Raw genomic sequence first — 21,493 nt, 5'->3', positions numbered from 1 at the left:
GGGGCGCCTTGGTAGCTCAGTGGGTTAAAACCTCTGCCTTCGCTTAGGTCATGATCCCAAGGTCCTGGGATCAAGCCCCTCACTGGGCTCTCTGCCTGCTGCTCTGCCTACCTGTGATCTCTCTGTCAAATAAATAAATAAAATCTTTTAAAAAATTAATGATTTTGGACTCAAGCTTTGCCCCAAATTTAGTAAAAGAGCCACCACTGTCGCAAAGTTTAAAATTTTTAACTAAGTCATCTAACCCCTATTGATTATACTTACCCATGTACATAAAATAAGGTATAAAGCTTCTTTGCATCAGTCATGCAGCTTCGAGTTACAGATAGGACTCCCTTGGGCCCTACTGTCAGGGGTTCAAGTGCAGGATTTCCAGACTCTACAAGCTGGGAAAAGAGGCGCTCCACACTGCGACGACAACCAACACATGGGACAAGCTGAGAAAGTGCACTCAATACTTCACGGGACGTCACCACCATGGCAATACTTAGATCTTGCTGCTTAAGCATGCTATGTCGCTGAGAAAGAGGAAGAGAAAAATGAAGAACAGTCCTTAAAAAAGACATAAAATTTCTCTTTATTACTACTCTGGTTCCTGTCCTTGTGTAGTGAGTACAGTATGGGCAGGGCTTGCCATCTCTATCTGAAACTGAGTCAGAAAAACAAGTCGGCCTTGCCCATGCTGTACTGAGTTTGCTCCACAAAGCCCTCTGTTCTAGCATCTAAGGTCTAAAAAACTCTGCTGGGAGGATGTCAGGGCTAAGCAGTTACATGCCTCAGCATACAAAAAGAAGCCCCGCCTCTGGAAATTCAGTTTGTTCAGAGACTATTAAGCTTAGTACACTCACTTGAAATAAAAAAAATTTTAGAACGCCTGGATGGCTCAGTTGGTTAAGCAACTGCCTTCAGGTCAGGTCATGATCACAGGGTCCTGGAATTGAGTCCCACAGAGGGCTCCCTGCTTAGCGGGGAGCTTGCTTCTCCCTTTCCTCCCTGCTTGTGCTCTCTCCTGCTATCTCTGTCACTATCTCAGCTCCCTCTTGCAAACAAATACAATTTTCAAAAAAAATTTTCAAACAAAGAAAAAAGATGGAATGCAGCTTTACCATGTCTTCCTCTCAATTTTTAACAAGAACACTATATTTAGCTACTAGAATCAAGTTAGGATGGTGCTCATGCAAAGCAGCAATTCTCAACCTGGAGGTATGGACAGGTGTGTTACAGATTAGTGGGAGAGAACAAGGCCTATCAAACCTATGTAAGAAGCCTGCAGTGAGTAACTAACAGGGTGGTGCATATAAATATTATCTGTTGGTTATGACAAGGTAGAAAAATAACTGAGAACCTCAGCTGTAGAGAAATGGGCAAAACTCTAGTAAATAACTTCTATCTGGATGGAGTTACAGTTATACTACAAATAGTGTTTCTAGCTTTACCAGAAAAGATGGATAAGATACTCCAAAGAATTTCCTCATATTTACCATTAATCTTTCATTCAAAGTTTTCTCCAAAAGTAGAAACAGAATTTTGAAGTACAGCAACAATTTACCTTCCATTATCTTGACTATATACAGGATTTTATAAGGTATCATACTGTTTAAAAATTAAATACAAATCATGAAGTTCAGAGTACCAGGATTTTTTTTTTTTTTTTACTTGAACAAAACAACCACTACAGAAGAAAACCAACAAGTTCTCAATGAAAAGTTGTATACCCCGTCTTTCAAAAACAGGGAAAGATGGCTTGGTGAAAGTAAAGCCAAAGGGGCATGTACAACACAATACCACCAAATTTCTTTCATATAACAAGTGCATAAATATAGTAACAAGTACACAAATATGTAGCAATACTAAAAGAAAACAATTTCAGTGCAATCTTAAGACCCAGAGAGCCCCAGATAAAATGATATTAATATTTAAAGCTAAAATTTTGAAATGACTCTTCAAAACACACACACACACACACACAATTTAAAACATTAATTTTAGAAAAAATATTACCTGAATAAACTGCTTTAGTTGTGCACCATTATTCTGATGCCCATCGAGATTTAAAACATTGTCAGGGAATTCCATCACCATCTTAATATGCAAAAGAATGAAAATCAATTACTATATCCTCTTTGAACATGTGCTACAAACTATTTTATACACTCTGAGGACAAAAATAGATCCCTAAAGCAGGATTAGTACATCCCAGTCCTGCCCCCTGTCAAAAGAAGCTAAGACAATCACCACCACCACCACCACCCACAAGTTTCTAAAGGCAGGAATGGTATAATCATTAGAAGCAAGGACACTGAAGTCAGACAAACAAGAGTTCAAATCCCAGCTCCTCCACTTACAAGTATGTCATAAATCTGGTCAAGTTACTTAACCTGTTTGATTTTCAGCTTCCTCATTTGTAAAATGAGATTAAGTAATAATGTTTAATATCTCTCACAAAGTAGACTGTAAAGATTAAATTACATTTAATGGCCAATAATAATAAGTAAAACAGCCTGATATTTTACATTAAATATACATACTTTGAGTTATTCCTCTTAATTATTATTATGCAAATGGCCATACACATACAGATCACACAACATATATGAAAAACTCAGAAAAATACCTGGCATATACTAAATGTTTGCTCTAACCAGGAACAAAAGGAATACAGAGATATTTGTTCAATTATCAAAATTCCCTACCAGAGGAGGGATATAAAGCTTAAGGATATTTCTGCATATCAGATAATGGAGAATCACTAATTAGAACATGTCACTGATCTGTGACACCACTCATTTTAGAAAGTACCACAGTCACATACCACTAGGAAAAAGACTTTGTTAACTGTTAGACGTCACCATATAAAAGAAACATCCCAGTTTCAGAGATGGTAAAATGTACAAGCAAAAAAAGTATGCCTTTCAAAACAATGAAATAAAGTAACACATTTATATCTTAACTAAAACATTGTTAAAGGTATTAAACATACTGTGCTAGGACAACTTCTATTTCCAGATGACAAGGACCACAAACTCCTACATACCCAAAGAGTGAAGTCATGATAAAGAGATATATTTGAGGCAAAAACAAAACACTAAAAATGCCCCAACCAGTTGAACATGATCTTAAAAAGATTCCTTCTTCAACAACCAGCACCACAAAAATCTGCTTTCTTAATAGACGTGACCATTCTTTTTCTTCCAGATTAGAAATGACAGCCCTAAAACATGCTTGTTCTAACAATACGTGAAGGACTAACAATAAAGTATAAACAATAGATAGATCTTCTCTTGATCTGATGTGGGGGGAATACAGGATATGTGAAGTAGAGACAAAGGGATACCAAGAACTCAACAATTCAGGACACCACTGTATTTCACAGAACCAAAAGCTGCATTACAAAATGATTCAGATGTTTTTAGGTGGGTACTTTCTTACAGAAAAAGAAAATACATGATGTGTTAGATGTGGCCTATCTCTACAGAGTGAAAAGGTTAAGACTTTTTCCTTCATGTGTTCCTACCTTTCCCAAATTTATTACAATGCACATATATTGTTTATTACCAAGGGGAAGTTAGTGTTCCTTGCTTCCAATTCTATGTTCACTATACCAAATTCTGAGACATGCTTCCATCTCAAGAGCTTTTATTGTTCTGGAAGTTTCTTCTTCCACACACATAGACCATTATGTCCAAATCTTATAGGTTCAAGGATCAATTACCAATTTTCAGGTTTACTGACTTCTCTCTAGTCCTCCCTCTTACAGTCTTAATAGTATTTCCAAAGACTGGCAGTAGTAATAATAGAGACATTTAGTGTAACTTCATATATACTGGGTGTTGTTCTAAGCAATTTCGTATGTTAACCACTAGTACTAAGCAAAACTGGTCACTGGTCTGCTTTAACAAGGTGTTTCTAAATGAACAAGTGAGGATGACAGAAGTAGGCAAAAAAATCTAATGATCCAAACTGTCCACTATACTTAATATTTAACAGAATCTACTCAAATTTTTAAAAAACTTAATAATCCCATTATTAGAAATCCTGGTCCATGAAAACATATAAAACATAAAAGTAGTTAGTAGTACTGTACAGTTAACCCATGTTTTTTGTCAGCACTACATGGTTTAAAATACAAAGAAACTGAACTGTCGAGTCAGAAAAAAGGTATAGGATAAACTTTTAAAGCCACATAAACTCAAGACAACACTGCAGGTCAGTCCAAATCTACCACTTAAGCAACTAACACCTTGATTTGCATTCTCACTTGTTTGATACAAATATACACCATTTTACTACATATCAATTGCCACCATAAAAAAATTAAGATAATTACCTGTACTATTTTAAGATCAAAGCTACCAATTTAAGGAACATTCAAAGAATGCTTCTTATTTAACCAAATCAAGGTCTCTCTAGTCTGGTTTATAGGTAAAATCTTAAATTCTGACTCTGTATAAATGAAATTTTATTCTTATCAAATATGTTTTATTGTTTTAATAATTAAAGCAGAGCTCAAAGAACAAATCTAACATTTTGAGATCTAACGGCTGATGTTTAAAATACAATTTAATGGATAATACCTGCTTTAGGAATCATTTCTTTTTTTTTTAAGATTTTATTTATTTTATTTGACAGATAGAGATCACAAGTAGGCAGAGAGGCAGGCAGAGAGAGAGAGAGAGAAGGAAGCAGACTCCCTGCAGAGCAGAGAGCCCGTTGCGGGCTAGATCCCAAGACCCTGGGATCATGACCCGAGCCGAAGGCAGAGGCTTTAACCCACTGAGCCACCCAGGCGCCCTAGGAATCATTTCTAAAAGGTACAACAAAGAACAGGGTTAAAAAATTTTTTATATCTTCATTTCAGATCATTTGATTTTCCCCTAACCAGCAGAGATAAATGTCAAGATTAAGTCTATTACTGTGTCTTTCCTGGGTTTCACTGGCTTGTATAATACTAAATTTTCTCTTGTACTTACTCTATACCACCCTGATTACAAACTCTGCACTCACACTAAATTATTCTGTTCTTGCCTTTCAAACACTGAGGACAATGGCTTTTTACCTTGGTGTTTTCTAGACAGTCACTATATGCTCTTTAACACTGAGAGAAGACAATAAGAAAAAAGGAAAAAGGGAAGGCAAAGAGGAAAGTAGCACTATTTTTTCCAATTCTTTAAAACCACTTCCTTGACTTAATCTTCAGATTCTAGGTTACCTAAAGGAAGACAGTCATGAAAAGTATTTCAGGTGTGGTTTCACAGAGGAATCATTAGTGTTTTGCTTCATGATGAGGTTGCCTTTCCCTAGCTGGCCAAAAATAGAACCAGTAATTGTCCTGCAATTACTGCTTTATAAAGTTTATTGAATCCATTACCCACTTTCACTCTTAAATATCTGTCCTGGTTTCTCCTGACCACAAATAAGCTGTTTTTAGCACATTCTCACAATCTCTAACCAACAATATTAAATTTGTCTTTATTAAAAGTCATTGTCACTGTAGCTTTACTTTTTCACTTTATCCTCACAGCTATTTGTAACATCTATCACCTTTGGTAAAATCAATTAAATATTTAAGAGTTAAAAGAAAACGTTAAGTACTAAATTTAAAAATGCTAAACACCTAATCCCCAAGTGAATATGCTACCATTTACTATCTTTTGATGTCTCCATTAAAATCCATTATCAGAGTCTCTGGTCCAGTTAGATCATTTGAATTATCAGGAGAGTAAACTGCTTCCAAGCAATATTATAGCAATGTGACACTATGTATCAAGAACTTTACAAAAGGCTCTTCTCCTTTGATCCAGTAACTGTACTTCCAAAGCCTGAGGAAAAAATTTTTAATGCATAGACTTATGCATTATTTATATTCTTGTAGTATTATTCATAGTCAAAAGCAGAATCACCCCTATATCCACAAAGGAATAATGATTAAATTATGGATGTCACACAACAAATTATTACATGGCCAATAAAGCTACTTAAGAATGACAAGAACAAATGTTCTCAGTATTACATTTAGTGAAAAAAAGCCAGATATAAACTGTTACAGTAGACAATACATCTCAACTCTGCATCTAAGTGTCTATGAGTAGAATTATAGCAAATGCTATAATTAGGTTTCGCTGGGATGTAGAAGTAAGGATAATTTTTTTCTTTGTTATATCATTATTTTTCAAGATTATTTTAAAAAGGGTATACATTTTAACTCAATTTTTAAAAATACTACTTAAAAATTGCAATTCTCCAAAAATATCTCTAAAATAAAATCCATATTCTGCCCATTTGCTATTTTACAATTCCAGTAACACCAGAAAGCATTTTGGCCACATAGTGTACCACTTTCCTAAATATTCCACCAACTTACTTCTTTGGGATTTTCTCAAATACACTTATATTACCTGTACTCAAGTATTCAAACCCATTTAGTTACCAAATGAGTCTTAAACGTGGATTTAACATACCGCATAAAAGAGGAGACTACTTCCTCCCATACAAGCTTCTCAATTTCATTTTACAAATCCAACCTAAAATCACCAGTAGAATTAAGGCTAGAGGGTTCAACTTTCTGTTACTAAAACGATACAACATTTATAACTGAACTGTGAAAGCTGTAACCAGACTTAACTAGAAGGCGCTAACAAGATTTTAAGACTACATGAAATAAAAATCACACGTTTTTTCAACGCATTACCTATTAACCCTAAGAACAAAGACCAGACCAAATGTTAACTTCAGGGATACACTGCCATCAAACTATTAGTGGACCAGTGCAGAGCATAAACTTCTGCTACAGGTATCTTCCCTCCCTCTTCTCCAACAGGTGTTTGCTCTGCATTCTTCTGAGTAGTAGTTAATAAAAAGTTCTGAAAGAAAGTTGTTTCCCTAAATATAAGACACTCTTGACAAGAAATTTCACTAAGCATTCCATGACTATGCACAAGTTCCAAGACAAAGCAATAAATAGTCCCATTCATTCCTAGTGATAAAAACCCTTCTAAAGAAAAACTGCACCTTTTCCTAAATAAAATGCTATTTTGAGATATTTAAATTAAATGACCCTAGATTTTATTGGCCTTGGTCACAAGTCTATAAAAAGAATATTCAACCACCAAGTTCAGTCCAATAAGAGAAATAAGTACAATAATGTATCACAGTGCAAGGTTACATTTTTTTCCATGGAAAATTTTAGAAATCAGTATCATTGTACAGAGAACAGAGTATAAAAACAACCACTGTTTTAAAGTGCTATATGACAGATGTGTCAATGCTGCACTCACAGGAAAGGTGGTTATGTGACCATAAGGAAGTGTCAGAAAGTGTCACTAAGTGTCTCTTAAAATGCTATAAATATGCAAATTTATTTTGGCGTTCCCTATGCTTTGATATTATACACTCAAAAGTAATCTTATGTCTAAACCCACTGGTTTTTAAACTTCAAAGGCATTCTGGGACAATAATCAAACAAAGTTGATACCAAATTATGTGCTCTAGAAAAGTGTGTAAGAGGAAGAGAAGAAAGTAACAAATGAACTCATATTAGGAGTTTTCAAATGGAGAAATGCATCATTTAATTTGATCAAAGTGCTAGTTTTTCTTTTTAACTTAAAATACAACTCCATTATACTTTTAATGTAAAAAATACGCAAATCGTAACCAAGGCATACAAGCACTTTCTAATGCATCAACACAAATTCTATTTACCTTTATGTCAGGCCAAATCATTTTTACCATGGGAAAAAAAAATGCACTTTCTTTCCATGAAAAAAAAGATGCTTTCACATAAAAAGTTCTAACAAATTAAGTCACCAAATCGCTCTTCTAATCCTTTTAAAAGTACTGCAGCTCAATCAAGTCTTAATTGAGACTGGCAAACAGAAAGGCATAGAGTGGCAGCTCTACAATGACTTGCATTTTATATAAAATTTGAAAAAACTTCAATAGATATTTGCAAAAAAAATACTCAAGAACAAAACAGAACTACCTCTGAAAAGCAAAAAGGCAAAGGTAATAAAATGAAGAGACTGAGTTACACCTATCAAAATAGGTAACGTATAACCCAAAGCTTCAGCATCATCAAAATGCAAATTTCAAGATATTCAGAAAAGGTTCATTTCATTTCTTAAGAAATAGTGGCAAGCAACTGCACTCATTTCCTGTTCAGATTCAATTCAAATTTCTGCCATTTCCTTTCAAAGGAAATAGTACAGCAACACAGGGCAGAGGGTCAGTAATGCTGTACTACCATCAACTCTAAAAAAGAAAACTACCCAGAAGTGGGTTTTGACACTTGAGATGAGCAATCAGCTTTTTATAATGCTCTTCATTTAATAATTTTGTTTTATTAAAAAAAGAAGAAGAAAACGTTACCTGCAAACTAAAAAACAACTACTGCCAAGAAAACCCATTTTGAAGAGTCATGGCCTACCAATACAATCATTTCGGAGAGTTTTAATGTACTAAGCAATATGACACTATTTACAATGAAACCAAATCATTTTAGTGGAATCTTTACTGTGCGAGAGCATGTCTTTCCGCCCTAAGTAATTAAGCTTCTGTAGTGAGCTACAGTATTGAGAGAAAAAATACACAGGTAGCAGTGGCAGCTGCGACATTTCCAGATAATTAAGCTTCCCCGAGGGTAGGTGGATTCTGTAAAGGATAGGCCCTAAACGCCCAAGATCCTTCAACCCCACTCCGAGGCGCGTGCTTTGGCAAAAGCAGCGCCTCGTTGAGACACGGGGGAAAGGAAGAGGGTTCAAAAAGGAAGGGAAATCTGGCGAGAGGGGCTCGAAATGCTTACGAAGCGCTGGGCCAGGGGCCCGCAGAGGTTACCGTGCGACACACTGCAAAGGCGAGTTTGTGGGGCCTGCCGGAGAGAAGGCCTCGCCTAGGAGTTGCAACACACTCTTTCTCCAGTGCGCAGCGCTCGGCCGGGGGAGGGGGAGGAGGGGAAACAGCTGCCAGGGGAGCGGCGAGCCCGGCCCGGCCCGGCCCGCTCACCGTGAGGGTGTCGTCTATGTAGAGGGGAATCTGCCTCCTCTCGAAGGGGAACTCCTCCTCCCCGTCCCTGCACACTGCCACCAGTCGCGCCATCGTCCCCGACGCTGCCGTTGCCACCGTCACCACCTCCTCCCAGCTGCCGCCGCCGCCGCCGCTGCTGCTCCTGCCGCTGCCGCTGCCGCCTCCTCCCAGCTCCTGCCTGCAACAGCCAAACCCCGCGAGCGTAAGCACCCGCCGCCGCGCAGCACTTTCGCCACAGGGGGGAGGGAGAGGAGCAGGAGGGCACGGGAGAGCCGGGCTGCGTTTCCCATCACCCGATTCCACACGCGCTCAGCCAATCAGCGCCGAGCAACGCCGGGACCCGCCCCCTCGCGCCGCTCGCCCTCCCCAGCCCCCACCCCCGCCGGCCTCCAGTCAGGGTCCAAAGGAGAGGCGGAAGGGACCCGCTGGCCCCGGGGCTTCCCCAGCCCGTCTCCGGAGTCCCAGCTCCAGGACCCCACCCACGGCCTCAGCTCCACAGCCCACCTCCTGTTTCCCGCCGCCGGGGAGCCCTCAACCCCCAGCTGACCCCTTACTCCCCTTTCTTGGCGCGCCCCGCCCAGTCAGTCCCCAGGGCTGCAGTTGCCCAGCGCGACCCCGCCCCTGGGAGGGGTCGACCCCGCCTCAGCTCTGCGGAGTCTGTGGAGGGAGGCTCAGACCCTTTCCTCACCCTTCTCGGAGGAGGTTCCTCGGTTCTGACCTTCACCGTTTTCGTGGTCGCCTCCCTGACCCCCACCTCTGCTCCCCGTTACCGGCTGACGAGGCCCGCGTCAGGGCCGGCCTGGGCGGGAGCGTGGCTCCGAATGCCGTTTCCTCTCCAGGTTCAGTCTGCCGCTCGCGCCACGGGGAGTGGGGGAGGGAGGGCGGGGGACGTGGGGAGGGTGGGGCAGGGAGGGGCCGAGAACTCCGGGCGGGGCCCCGCCTCCTCTCGCGAGACTGTAGACAGCCGCTCCCGGGTCGCCTCTTTCGAAACCCTGCTGGAGGGGTGGGGGTGTTCCCTTGGGTATCTCGAACGCGTAGTCGACCCCTCCTCTGAGTCTAGCTACCCAAATAAATCCGAAATAGGGCTGCCAGGAGGAGTGAATAGGCCCGAACCTCTGTCCCTCTGCCGCGCGGGCTTGGGAACCGCTCTCTTGAGGGCGGAAAGGGTGCGGAGCCGAGCAGACTCCGGGCCCACCCGAGGGTCGTGGCCCTGGGAGGACTTCGGTAAGTGGGGAGGAGCTGAGGCGCTTTCCAGGTCAGTGGGAGCGGAAAGCGGGAGTGAGGGAAGGGGAGACGAGCGTCTGGCGGATGAGCGAGAAACTCCAGGCTTGGTTTCCACGTACTTGACGCCGCTTTTCCTGAACACCCCGATTCACCCGGAGCCCGCCGCATCACTGCTTCCTTGCCTGCGATTGCGTCAAGGTCCCGCCGAGGGAAACTACCGGAGTGCGGATGCTTTTGCGTTGTAGTTGCTACACTAGAGGCGGATGGAAGACTGTATGAGGAGAGGCTGGTCCACGCACTGCCCAGAGAAACTTCTTGGGCCGATTTAATGTTAACTTAGGGACTCGGGACACGGATTTCCCTGGGCAAAGTACTGGGACGGGCCAGAGGCCCTTGTCTCTGACCCTCTCCTGAGCAGCAGAGCCGCTGTAGAGGCAGTTCATCCGCACTCTGCGTGCCACTGCGTACTCCTTTCCTACCTTGAAGGCTTTGGGAGGCCTGTTGTAAAGCCAAAACAGTCGTTGGGAAGTACTTTGCCTATGAAAGGCTTGATGATTTTAGGGATAGATCCATTTCCTGCTTTACAACTAACTAATCCTGATGACAGATCTGTATTTCCTGGTAGAATAGGCTAGAGCGGTGATACTGATCTGTAAAAAGGGTTTTCGTCATCACCTGAAATCTTAGACTCGCAACAACACAAAACCCCACAGTGCATCTTTAGCCATGTTGCCTTCTGACATTGTGTTGTCACTGTTAGGTTAGGTGACATAATAAACTGGAAGAGCCATTGTTAAGTCCCAAAGGTGTGATTATCCCGCAAGTACTTACTATTTGTGTCTTTTGGCCATGTTTGGAGAGCAGAACACGGGATCGTTAGCTTGGTTCCAAAAGGAATGTAGGACGAGCATGCCGCATCTGACAGGTGAGACTGCATAACCAAACTTTGGGCTTTTGAGAGAATCTTGTGTTTTATGTAAAAATACTCCTCTAAGAAAAAAAGAGTACTGTGGCTTTTAAGACCTAAAGGGCCTTTTAAAAATACTAATGTACCTACTTTATATCTTTTAAACTTCTTTTGGGTTGTGGTTGGTAAAGGACATTGAAAATGACAAGCTCAATATATAGGTGCTAATTTAAAGAACTCTGGTTATTGAGTATGCACTGGGTACTAGCAAAGAACAGAGTTTTCTCCCTGGGGGATTTGAATCTTAAGTTAGAAAAGGTATGAAAACCCAGATAAAAAAACATAATGGTACCACAGCAGTCTCTTTCCATCTGAGGTTACTTTCCCTGATTTGGATTTGTCTTTTATTAAGTAATCTCTGCACCCCACATGGGGTTCAAACTCACAAATCTGGGATGAAGAGTTGTATGCTCTACCAACTGAGCCTACCAGGCACCCCTGGATTTGTCTTTTAAATCCACTGAGCATGCTGCTTCATGTCTTTGGACAACACATAGATACTTAGTGAATACTCACTGTAAGGTTATAAAGGTGGCTAATTTGCTACATAAGTTCCTAAGGAGGTAAGGTGATAGCCTGGGTGCTCTAAATATGATAAATATTGAGGAGAAATGCTTAGAAAATTATTTCACTGAGAAACAATTTTTAGAGGTTTTAGCTATCTTATCTTCTTAGTTTTCGAGCAGGTACTCATCTTCACTATTGGTCTAGCTTCTGCTAAAACCAAGACTGCTGCAGGAATTATTTCATGACTAAGCATCTGCCTTTAGAGAGCTTAACTCTTAATCGACAAAATAAGTTATTACTACATAAAAAAGCCAGCTGTTGCCTGTTTTTAAATTTCGATACAGCCATTGTGAGAGGCAATGTTGAAGGATTTGAAAGGCCAGGAGAACACAATCAACAGCAAAGGATATTTTGCTGGTACCTAGTAGCACCTAGAGTGATGGAGAGAGAATAAATTGTCAACAAAATACCTTTCTTTTTCTTATTAGATTCCCAGTGTGCGAGAGCCAGCCACAAGACTCAAGCATAAAAGAGATAGGACTATTTTCCAAGCAACCTACGTTTAAAAGAAATGAGTACCTATTTATGCCTTATGTTACTTTCTGTATTCATAGATTATACACAGACTCCTAGGGAGCAAAATATGATTTTATATAATTTATACATCATATTGGACAATGCTCAATAAAAATAAAATGTCCTCTTCTAAACACAAGCTATTGATACATATTGGTAGATAGCTCCAGTTTTTGTAAAGTTAAAGTCATGGGAATAAGTCACTTCCTGGAGGTCATGAGTAGGATAAAGTCATAGACCAAGTTATATTCTTCCTTCTTTATCCCCTTCCCTTATCTGTCCTCAAAAACTGATAGTTGGGGTGCCTGGGTGGCTCAGCGGGTTGGACCGCTGCCTTCGGCTCAGGTCATGATCTCAGGGTTCTGGGATCGAGGGAGCCTGCTTCCTCCTCTCTCTCTCTCTCTGCCTGCCTCTCTGCCTACTTGTGATCTCTCTCTGTCAAATAAATAAATAAAATCTTTAAAAAAAACAAACAAACTGATAGTTGAGGGGTACCTGGCTGACTCAGTCATGAAGCATGTGACTCTTGATCTTAGGATTGTGAATCCGAGCCCCACTTTGGGTGTGGAGATGGCTTAAAATTTGTTTTAAAAAATTGATAATTGAAAAAGAAATTAGCCAATTAGAATACCCTTTGTTGTTTTCACTATGATAACCATGTTGTTTTGTGTGGTAGTAAAATCAATAGCAGAATGTTATTTAAATTACCCTGGTTGTCCAAATCTCAGAATCTGTGAATTTGGATTTCTTTCCCATGAGCTGACAGTGGGAAGTTTTGTTGTGTCTGCAAATACTTTCCCCACTTAAAATTTTTCAAAGGGAGCACCTGGGTGGCTCAGTCAGTTGGGTGTCTGCCTTCAGCTTGGGTCGTGGTCTCAGGTTCCTGGGATCGAGTCCCCTATCAGACTTCCTGCTCAGTGGGAGAGGGAGTCTGCTTCTCCCTCTCCCTGCTGTTCTTTCTCTTTGTCAAATAAATAAATAAAATCTTTTAAAAAATTTTTTTCAAAGGGAAAAAAAATTTCTTTTAAGGGAAAATAATGTCTTCAAGTTAAAATGTAAATAAGCCCCTTGAAGGCAGGGACTTTGTCTTATTTTCTGTTGTTTCCCTAGCACCTATACGTGGTACATTGGAGCTCAGTAATCTATGTCAAATGATCTTTTCTATAAACTAGAACCAAGTCAAAATTTTTAAACTAATTCTTCTGTTTTTATGAATGCTGTTTCCTTAGCTTTCTCTTATATGACTTTCATAACTGGAGGTAGAAAAAACAGAGAGTACACTTTGTTCCTTTATGATTCAGTATCCATAATTGTGAGACATAAACTTGTTGAGAGAGATTTAAGATCTAGAAAAGATGAAGGAGCAGTTACCGAAAAGCAGCAGGCCAGTTAGACAACATATTCATCCAGTCATCAAATAAATTACTTTTTTTAAATGAGAGAACAGTATGTTTAGTCTCCTCAGCCCTCCTCTGAATGCTTTAAACAGATAGGTCGTCGGGTATTAATCACTCTGACATAGCAAGAGAACCAATCACCTTTCCTAGTCATGCTTAATTGATAGGCTATAATCTTACTGGTTAAATTTCAAAAATCTTAATTGAAAATAGAATCTGATTTTTGTTTTAATAGCTGTATAACTGCTCAACATACTGATTTCTTTAGAGAGAAAATTCCTTTCAATAATAGATTGACTCCAAATATCATTGATTATAGTTGGCAAAAATGCCACATAAATACTAAATTAGCCATCATCAATGTAACAAATTGAAGTAAGCTAATTAGTGTAATAACATGACTATTTAACAATTTTGGGAATAAAACAAATGCTTAACTAATTTAGAGGCAACTGATTAAAACCACAAATGCAAAACGTAATGTAAGAGGAAGAGCTACCTACAATATACAAATAATCCAGGTTCCTTACCAAGTATAAAATTAACTTGAGCATTCTGACCCTTCACTATTTCTGCAAAGATCAGATTTTTTCTTGAAAATAGAACACAACAGAAAGGCAGATTTTAGGGTTTTTTTGCCCACTTTTTAAGTTTATTTTTTATTTTTTAAGTAGGCACCGTGCCCAGCATGGAGCCCAATGCCAGCCCAAACTCACAACCCTGATACCGAGATCTGAGCCGAAATCAAGAGTAGGACCCTTAACCAACTGAGCTACCCAGGCACCCCTCTTTTTTGCCCACTTTAAACAATATACAGGGAACATTATAATTGGAAACTAAGGATTTTGTGGTTTTTAAATCTTAGTTTTGAACAGCTGGTTCAAAGTCCTGCTTAGAATTTTTAAATGACTCAAATTCCCAGTAGGATATTAAATGTTAGTATAGCCATCATTATATTAAGGCGCCTGGGTGGCTCAGTGGTTTAGGCCTCTGCCTTCGGCTCAGGTCATGATCTCAGGGTCCTGGGCTCGAGCCCCAAATCGGGCTCTCTGCTCAGCGGGGAGCCTGCTTCCCCCTGCCTCTCTGCCTACTTGTGATCTCTATCAAATAGATAAATAAAAATCTTAAAAAAAAAAAAAAAGCAGCCTAGTACTTGACTTTTTCACAGGTTCTCTTTCCCTTTAACATGATAGATTAAATGAGGTATGTCTGATATGGTCCCTGCCTGCCCTCTAGCTTATTACCCACCCTCTCTACCTTTTTCTGAGCTCCAGCCTTGAGTTCCAAGATGTGCAATTTTCCCTCTCAACTCAGGACCTTTGCTGAATGCTAGAATGCTGTTTACCCCTTCTCTTACCACATTTTAACTCCTTATCCTATCCATCAGCTCTAGCTAAAAAACAAAAACAAAAACATCCATGGGTGTGTGTATCTGGGTTGAGACTCAGACTCTTGATCTCTGCTCAGGTATTGATCTGAAAGTCTGAGTTTGAGCCCCATGTTGCGCCTCCCTCCTGCCGACCTGTGCTGGGTGTGGAGCCTACCTTAAAAGAAAAAAATCATCATCATCATCATCATCTGAGGGGAAAACTTTGACTCTACTAGATCAACTCTTGGTTTGACACTCTGGATAACTTGTACTTAATGACTTAACAGTTTATAATGGTTGTTCGGTGTCTGTTTCCCCACTGGATTACAAGCTCCAGGGTATCGGGAAACCTGGTTATTCGTAGCAGAGTTGGCTAAATATTAGTCTCAAAGTAAAACTATTGTCTTATAATTACTAGGCATGTAAACTACATCGTACAATTCAGTCCATTCTTTGGAGCATTTGTTTTCTGACTTTATAATAGGTATTTGATGATGTATCAACACCTGCTTTTTTATACTTGGGCTATTTTAAAAGGTTAAAATTGAGCAGTAAATAAGTGTTGACAGGGGTGTCTGGGTGGCTCAGTTGGTTGAGTGTCCGCCTTTGGTTTGGGTCATTATCCCAGGGTTTGGGATCAAGCCCTGCCTCAGGCTTCCTGCTCAGCAGGAGGCCTGCTTCTCCCTCTCCTTCTGCTTGCTGTTCCTCCTGCTTGTGCTCTAATAAATAAAATCTTAAAAAAAAAAAAAATTAAGAAGTTGACAATTTCGTGATCACACTGAGATGTTTAAATTTTATTATAGAAGTCATACAATAAAAAAATATAGAATGGTTTGTGATATAAAATGGAGACTGAATCTCCTCCTCCCCACCACCCTCTAATCTTTCAGTGTCACGACTACAGTTTCTTTAAAATTACATGGTGTTAAGATACACTATAACAGTAAGCATCACTACTATTATGGAGGATTGAAACTCAATTCTATAATATGTTTAACACTGGGTTGCCAAAAGCCCATTTTTTTCACATTTAATATTCTCCCTCATTAAAGTAATATTTTTGTAACACAGGTACTTTGTACCCACAATGGTCACCAAAATTTTATAGTCTTATCTTGCAAGTGTAACACATATATAATTAAACAGTTGGTAAACATATAGAGATTGAGCACAATTAAGGCCCACAAGGTACTGCTGTGTAATGTATCTACTAACAGGTTGATCAAACCAGTAGTTATATTTGACAGCAAGAAAAAAATTAACTGGTTTCTGTTCATAGCTGTGATTAAACAAAGACTGGGTTCCTTTCTTTCAGCTTCAGAGACTAGAGATTCTGAATGCTTTTTATTTGTGGCAGATAACTGGATTGGTTTCCAAGAACATGGTACTATAGCCCCTTTAATTAGAAATTTGGCAAAACTCAAAATTATATCACACAGTAATAAACTACTAAGAAGTATCAGGCTAGAAGCAATTATCCAAATACAAAAGGCTAAATTGGCCATTCTCCGAGATACTACTTCTACATTTACCTGAACTATGTAAAGAGATATGAAGAGGCTAATAGCTGTCAGCAGAATGTGGTATGTTCCTTTTACCCAGTCTTTGACATGTGATCTTTTTTTAAGCATATATGACCCTGTTTGCACACCCGCCATATGAATTGCCACATATCCCCAAGTAGAGATTATTCCTTCTCGGTTGGCATTTAATAAACCAATCCTTGTGCCACTGCCATCAGTGCCATACAAAATTAACCTTTTCAGTGGGGTAAAGTCAAGGGCTAGCTGGTATAACACAATAATGCTAATGGCCATAATCCAGGATTTATTTAGAGGAAAAATACTTAAAAGCAGTGATGTTAACAGTTTCACAACTATTAAGGTAAAAAAAAAGTTCCAGTGAACTCCATACTCAGTTAAATGTTCTTGATAGCCTATGGATTTTATAATGACTAATCGTCCTACTCCTAGGAAGACTAGTGGCCAAACAGAGTACAATGACTTTGTAAGATAATAAAATCTGGACCCGTCAGTATATTTTCTCCTAACCTCTGGACAAACCATTGCAGTCCCAAAAATAAAACCTCCTACTCCAAAATCCATTGCTCCTGTCCCATAGAGCTCAGTTTTGGCAAATCTTCTGGGAAAAAGTGGGAAGTCCACAGCCAAAATGGCAATAGCAGTAAATGCACTGTTAATTACACGGAAACAAGAGATGGCTGGAACGTATTCTGATTCTAGACCAATTTTCAAGAATTTTTCAAGTATTTTCTGGACAGGCATTCTGGCACAGCAAGTTCTCCTGCAGTATATTTGATAGAATAGCCCTGCCCCAAGGATAATTACAGCAAGGTGCTCAAGGAGGACAAATGAAGACAAAATGGTCAAAGTGGCCACCAGGGGAACTATTAGGAAAACAAAGTCAGTGAAGAATCTAGTTCTCCAGGTATGTGAAGAGCACAAGTGCTGTGAGAGAATGATCAGAAGCCCTCTGCACAGGATACAGAATGCAGGTAAGCATAGGCCCTGGGTGACTTCAAGCACACTGGTTCCATTGTGGTTACTGACAAAAGCTTCCTTCATCTGCTTTTGAGACATTTTTTCTTCTTCCTGTGAAAATATGAGCAAAGGGATGCATTGGAAAAGTTCTTCTGGAATAGGCATATATATGTACAGGACTTGATTTTACTCTTTATAAAGATTTATTAGCACGTACGTGTGTGCAGGTAGGAGCAGAGGGAGAGAGAAACTTAAGTACACTCCTCACTAAGCTCAGAGTCCGACAGGAGGCTCGACTTCAAGATCCTGATATCATGACCTGAGATGAAACCAAGAGTCTGGTCCTTAAAACGCCTGCCCCACCCAGGGGCCTGATTTTGCTTTTATTCCTAGATTTCACAGCAGAACTTTAGGCCTAATGATTTCAAATCAGGGCAGGAAATAGAATTTGTGATTCCCCTTCCAAGGATTGTGGGAAGAAGCCTAACACCTCAGGATAAGAATGTCAGGGCACCTCAGTGGCACATTCGGTTACGCATCCAACTCTTGGTTTCAATTCATGTCCTGCTGAGTTTGAGCCCCACCACTGGCTCTGTGCTCAACCCAGAGTCTGAAATTCTCTCTCCCTCTCCAACCAGTGCTCTCACTCTCTCAAGTAAATAAATACATCTTTAAAAAAAAAAAAAAAAAAAAAAAAAAGGAGGGGCCCCTGGGTAGCTTAGTTGGTTAAGCGTCTGCCTTGGGCTCAGGAGGTCAGGATCCCAAGGTCCTGGGATCCAGCTCTGCCTGGGGCTCTCTGCTCAGCAGGGAGTCTGCTTCTCCCTCTGTGCTCTCTATCTCACTCTCTCTCAGGTAAATAAATAAAATCTTGGGGCACCTGGGTGGCTCAGTGGGTTAAAGCCTCTCTGCCTTTGGCTCAGGTCATGATCCCAGGGTCCTTGTCATCAAGCTCTCTGCTCAGCGGGGAGCCTGCTTCCTCCTCTCTGCCTGCCTCTCTGCCTACTTGTGATCTCTGTCAAATAAATAAAATCTTCAAAATAAATAAAATCTTTTAAAAAGGGTAGGAATGTCATACCAATAGTATGAAATTACTGGTTAATGAGCTGTAGCTATCCTCTATATAAGGCAGACTCTCAAAGAAAGTTACTTTGGGATATAAATCCTGAAAATGGAATCAGAGAAATGAATTTTTATTACAAACATAATATGCTATTAAAATTTTGTAATGCAAACAAAACTAATGACTTCAAGTCAAATCAGAAGAGGACAGGGAGAAAGAAGTTACTTAAGTACTCGCTGGAGTTGGAGACCTTGGTTTGTGTGTACAGCCTCTCTGAACCCATTGCCTCCAGTACAAAATACTAGTCCTCCAGTTACATCCTGAGCCCCGGGCTGCTCCCTACCTCCTTCACAGTCATGCTTTCAGGTTAGGGTGGAGATGGGTAGAGTGGATGCTAATCCTCGGGAAGGGGCGAACGTCCAGGAAAGGCCTGGATGTAGAGCACACGCTAGTATTCGTGGTTTCAAAGAGCTGTAAAACACCTCTCTCATATTTCAAAGTCTTTAAAGGGGCACACAGAAAGAACGCGTTTGTTGACTAAACCAGAACCATGTAGAACAAATGGATGCATGCGTGCCTGACGGCCTGTCTGAGCCAGCAATAATTTCACAGGATAACAAACCGATCAGAATCGTCTGGCTTTTAGAAATAAAGGAGTCTTTGTCCTGACGGACACGCGCCACGGCCGCGCCGTCCCTTACACCTCACATGCCTTCGATGTTCCGGCGCCCTGACGGCCGGCGGTCTACTTGGCCCGGGTTGCTTGACTCCCACCGCAGCCGCAGAGCCATGCAAGAGCAACCCACTTCCGCCTCCCGAGCCGCGCTTCCGGCCGACGTAGGGCAGCCTGCGCTTCCGGGCCGGCGGATTCCGCGCACGCGCGCGCCCCTGCCAGGACCCGAGCTCGTTTCCCAAACGCTTAAGCTCCGCGCGCCAATTCTTGCCTGTGGTGGGCTTGCCGCGCCCAGGTCCGTCAGAGGAGCCCGGAGCAGGCGTGTCACGCGCTCCACCGCCGCCCCTCGAACCTCACGACGATTCTCTCAGAGTGGTGGGGTCAGGGGGCCCGGCTCAGTGTTCCACCACGGCGTCCTCTACCGAAGGACCCCAGGCCCTGTGAGACCCTGGAGGCCCTGCTTCCCGCGCCTCTCCCACGGGAATACGGGAGACCAGCGTCTCAACCCCATCTTACCCCAGGTTCTCGAAATACTTTGCCCCAGCTGAGCCCCTAGTTCCGACCCCGGCATCCAGAGCGGGCCACGTGCGTCCGGAGCCCAGTGCGCGCCCCGCCCCGGGGGAGGAGCCGGCTGGCTCCAGGCCACTGGGCCCGAGCGGCGGCCGGCCGGTGCGCTCTGGCTGTCCCGGCTTCCTCTCCTCCCCGGCTCGCTCCCGCCCTCTCCTCTTCCCTCCCCTCCCCGGGCTCTTCCCGCCGTCTCTCCCAGCCTGCTTTTCCAGTCGCGCCTGGCGAGGGCCGCGCACTCGGCGGCTCGGGCCGTGGGACTGGTGAGTGTCACCCCCAGCCCAGGTTCGAAGCGCTTCGCGAGCCCGAAAGGGCGAGGAGGCCGGTTTGCCCCCGGAGCGCTGAGGAACGGGGGGCATTTTCCTCTCCTTTTTCCAAAGCGCCTTTGCCTACCCTTTCTCATTTCCTTTTTGACTGTCTCGTATTTCAGCTCTTGGCCCTTGCCTAGAAAGAGAACCTTTCAGGGTCCCCATTCCACCTCTCCACCTTGGTGGCAGGCGGCGATCCGGGGTCGGGAAAAGGTTTCAGCTGGGAGGCTGAGTCCCGTCTCCTGCCCTTATTGTCTCACTCCTTGGGACCGGGGAAGGGGCTGCTGGCCCGGATAAGCGTCAGGGCAGCCGCGCCCTTGGCTGGGGTCACATCCACCTTCCTGGGAAGGACACACTCTCCCCGTACCAGGTGCTTCCGGAGCGGCATCCCAGCCCTAGTCCCGGCGGGCACCTGGTCCAAAGAGGGAGTCCTGGTTCCCGCTGGGAACCCGGGGGCGGGTCCAGCTGGGTTCCCGGGACCCTTACCCAGCTCTTCTCGCTTGCCCTCCCACTGTCCTCCAAGCCGGGGACGAACTAGCTGGGGAGGAGGAGGAGGAGCTAGTGATCAGGTTGCCTCTTGCCCTGACTCTGCGTGTTACCGTCTCCTTTCTGTCCACAGTGGTCACACCCTTTCCAGAAATTCTTGGCTGGTAACCGCGAAGCTGGGAGAACTGGAGAAAACCGCTCTAATCTGACTTGACTCTGGCTGGGTACGGAGGCTGCATCATCATAACCAACATCTGCAAAGCGTTCTCTGAGGTACTAGCCCAATTGATCCTTACCTCAGTATTCTGAGGTGTAGGTATTAGTATTCCTTTTTGCAAACAAGTAAACGGAATAAGGCTTAGAGAGCTCTTGTGATCTGTCTTGGAGGAGTTGTGGGCTTTGATTTCTAACTCCACTACCTATTATGCTCCCCCTAATCCTCTCTTTTAAAATGAGCTTCAAGTTGAGGGAGCTTTGTTCTCCTTGACTCTCGGGTTGCCCTCTCCATGGCTGTCCCTTATGTGGTCATGTCCCCATATGGTCAATGTCCAAGGTGAATATGCCCAACACATTCCTGATGCTCTTCTCTGTCCTTTTTCCAGCTTGTATGAAGTCCCTATCCCTGAAGTCTTTCACATGCTAGATATATTCAGAGCCTCAAAGAAGTCTCTGCTAGGGTCAGTCCATTACAGACACCCCTCATCCTCATCCTTCCTTGCCAGGGAGGTGTAATGCCTGGGAAATTCTAAGTCTTAGGGTCTCTTAACAGATTTTCAGAGATTGGCCTTGGTATAGCCTCACAATACCCCCTTCTCAGATTTTCCTCCTCTGAAATCTTTGCAT

The 21,493-nt window shown here is 42.3% G+C and overlaps 3 protein-coding genes and 1 long non-coding RNA gene across 14 annotated transcripts in view; 2 read left to right on the top strand and 2 right to left on the bottom strand.

Moving 5' to 3' along the window:
* The window catches only part of GGNBP2 (gametogenetin binding protein 2), a 31,454-nt gene extending 21,588 nt beyond the window's left edge, over positions 1 to 9,866 (bottom strand). For 2 of the 4 annotated variants that reach the window (XM_004747225.3, XM_004747226.3), the window contains exons 1-4: positions 9,707 to 9,866; positions 8,998 to 9,196; positions 2,002 to 2,082; positions 265 to 518 (exon numbers count right to left, since the gene is read on the bottom strand). In XM_004747225.3, the coding sequence (XP_004747282.1) occupies positions 265 to 518; positions 2,002 to 2,082; positions 8,998 to 9,090 (428 nt within the window). In that variant the 5' untranslated portion in view covers positions 9,091 to 9,196; positions 9,707 to 9,866. The remainder of the gene's footprint in view (positions 1 to 264; positions 519 to 2,001; positions 2,083 to 8,997; positions 9,197 to 9,706) is intronic. The other 2 variants (XM_004747228.3, XM_004747229.3) reach the window with 2 other exon arrangements.
* Positions 9,867 to 9,895: 29 nt separating this feature from the next.
* On the top strand, positions 9,896 to 12,706 carry LOC123389195. Its single transcript, XR_006603763.1, has 3 exons — positions 9,896 to 10,242; positions 11,102 to 11,167; positions 12,205 to 12,706. It is a non-coding gene; the product is annotated as an uncharacterized LOC123389195 (long non-coding RNA).
* Positions 12,707 to 15,837: 3,131 nt separating this feature from the next.
* PIGW (phosphatidylinositol glycan anchor biosynthesis class W) lies at positions 15,838 to 19,889 on the bottom strand. 6 transcript variants are annotated; one of them, XM_004747215.3, is made up of 2 exons: positions 19,809 to 19,889; positions 15,838 to 17,670 (listed from the first exon to the last, which is right to left on the bottom strand). In XM_004747215.3, exon 2 carries the CDS (start codon positions 17,656 to 17,658, stop codon positions 16,150 to 16,152), a length of 1,509 nt encoding a protein of 502 aa, XP_004747272.1. In that variant the 5' UTR covers positions 17,659 to 17,670; positions 19,809 to 19,889; the 3' UTR covers positions 15,838 to 16,149. The 6 variants fall into 6 exon arrangements, with proteins under 6 accessions (XP_004747272.1, XP_012909075.1, XP_004747274.1 ...); XM_013053621.2 differs by lacking the exon at positions 19,809 to 19,889 and adding an exon at positions 19,564 to 19,692; XM_004747217.3 differs by lacking the exon at positions 19,809 to 19,889 and adding an exon at positions 19,332 to 19,446.
* MYO19 (myosin XIX) overlaps positions 19,721 to 21,493 on the top strand; it is a 32,986-nt gene continuing 31,213 nt past the window's right edge. The window contains exons 1-2 of one of the 3 annotated variants that reach the window (XM_045069943.1): positions 19,721 to 19,813; positions 20,784 to 20,923. The gene's annotated coding sequence lies outside the window, so the exon portion shown is untranslated. Of the gene's footprint in view, positions 19,814 to 19,972; positions 20,120 to 20,783; positions 20,924 to 21,493 lie in introns of those variants that run through there. The other 2 variants (XR_001178603.2, XM_045069942.1) reach the window with 2 other exon arrangements.

This window comes from Mustela putorius, unplaced genomic scaffold (genome assembly GCF_011764305.1).
Source record: "Mustela putorius furo isolate JIRA1106 unplaced genomic scaffold, ASM1176430v1.1 tig00003962_pilon_pilon_pilon, whole genome shotgun sequence".
Classification (NCBI taxonomy): domain Eukaryota; kingdom Metazoa; phylum Chordata; class Mammalia; order Carnivora; family Mustelidae; genus Mustela; species Mustela putorius.
The sequence above is the reverse complement of the archived record's forward strand: the minus strand, read 5'-3'. Positions and strand labels throughout refer to the sequence as shown.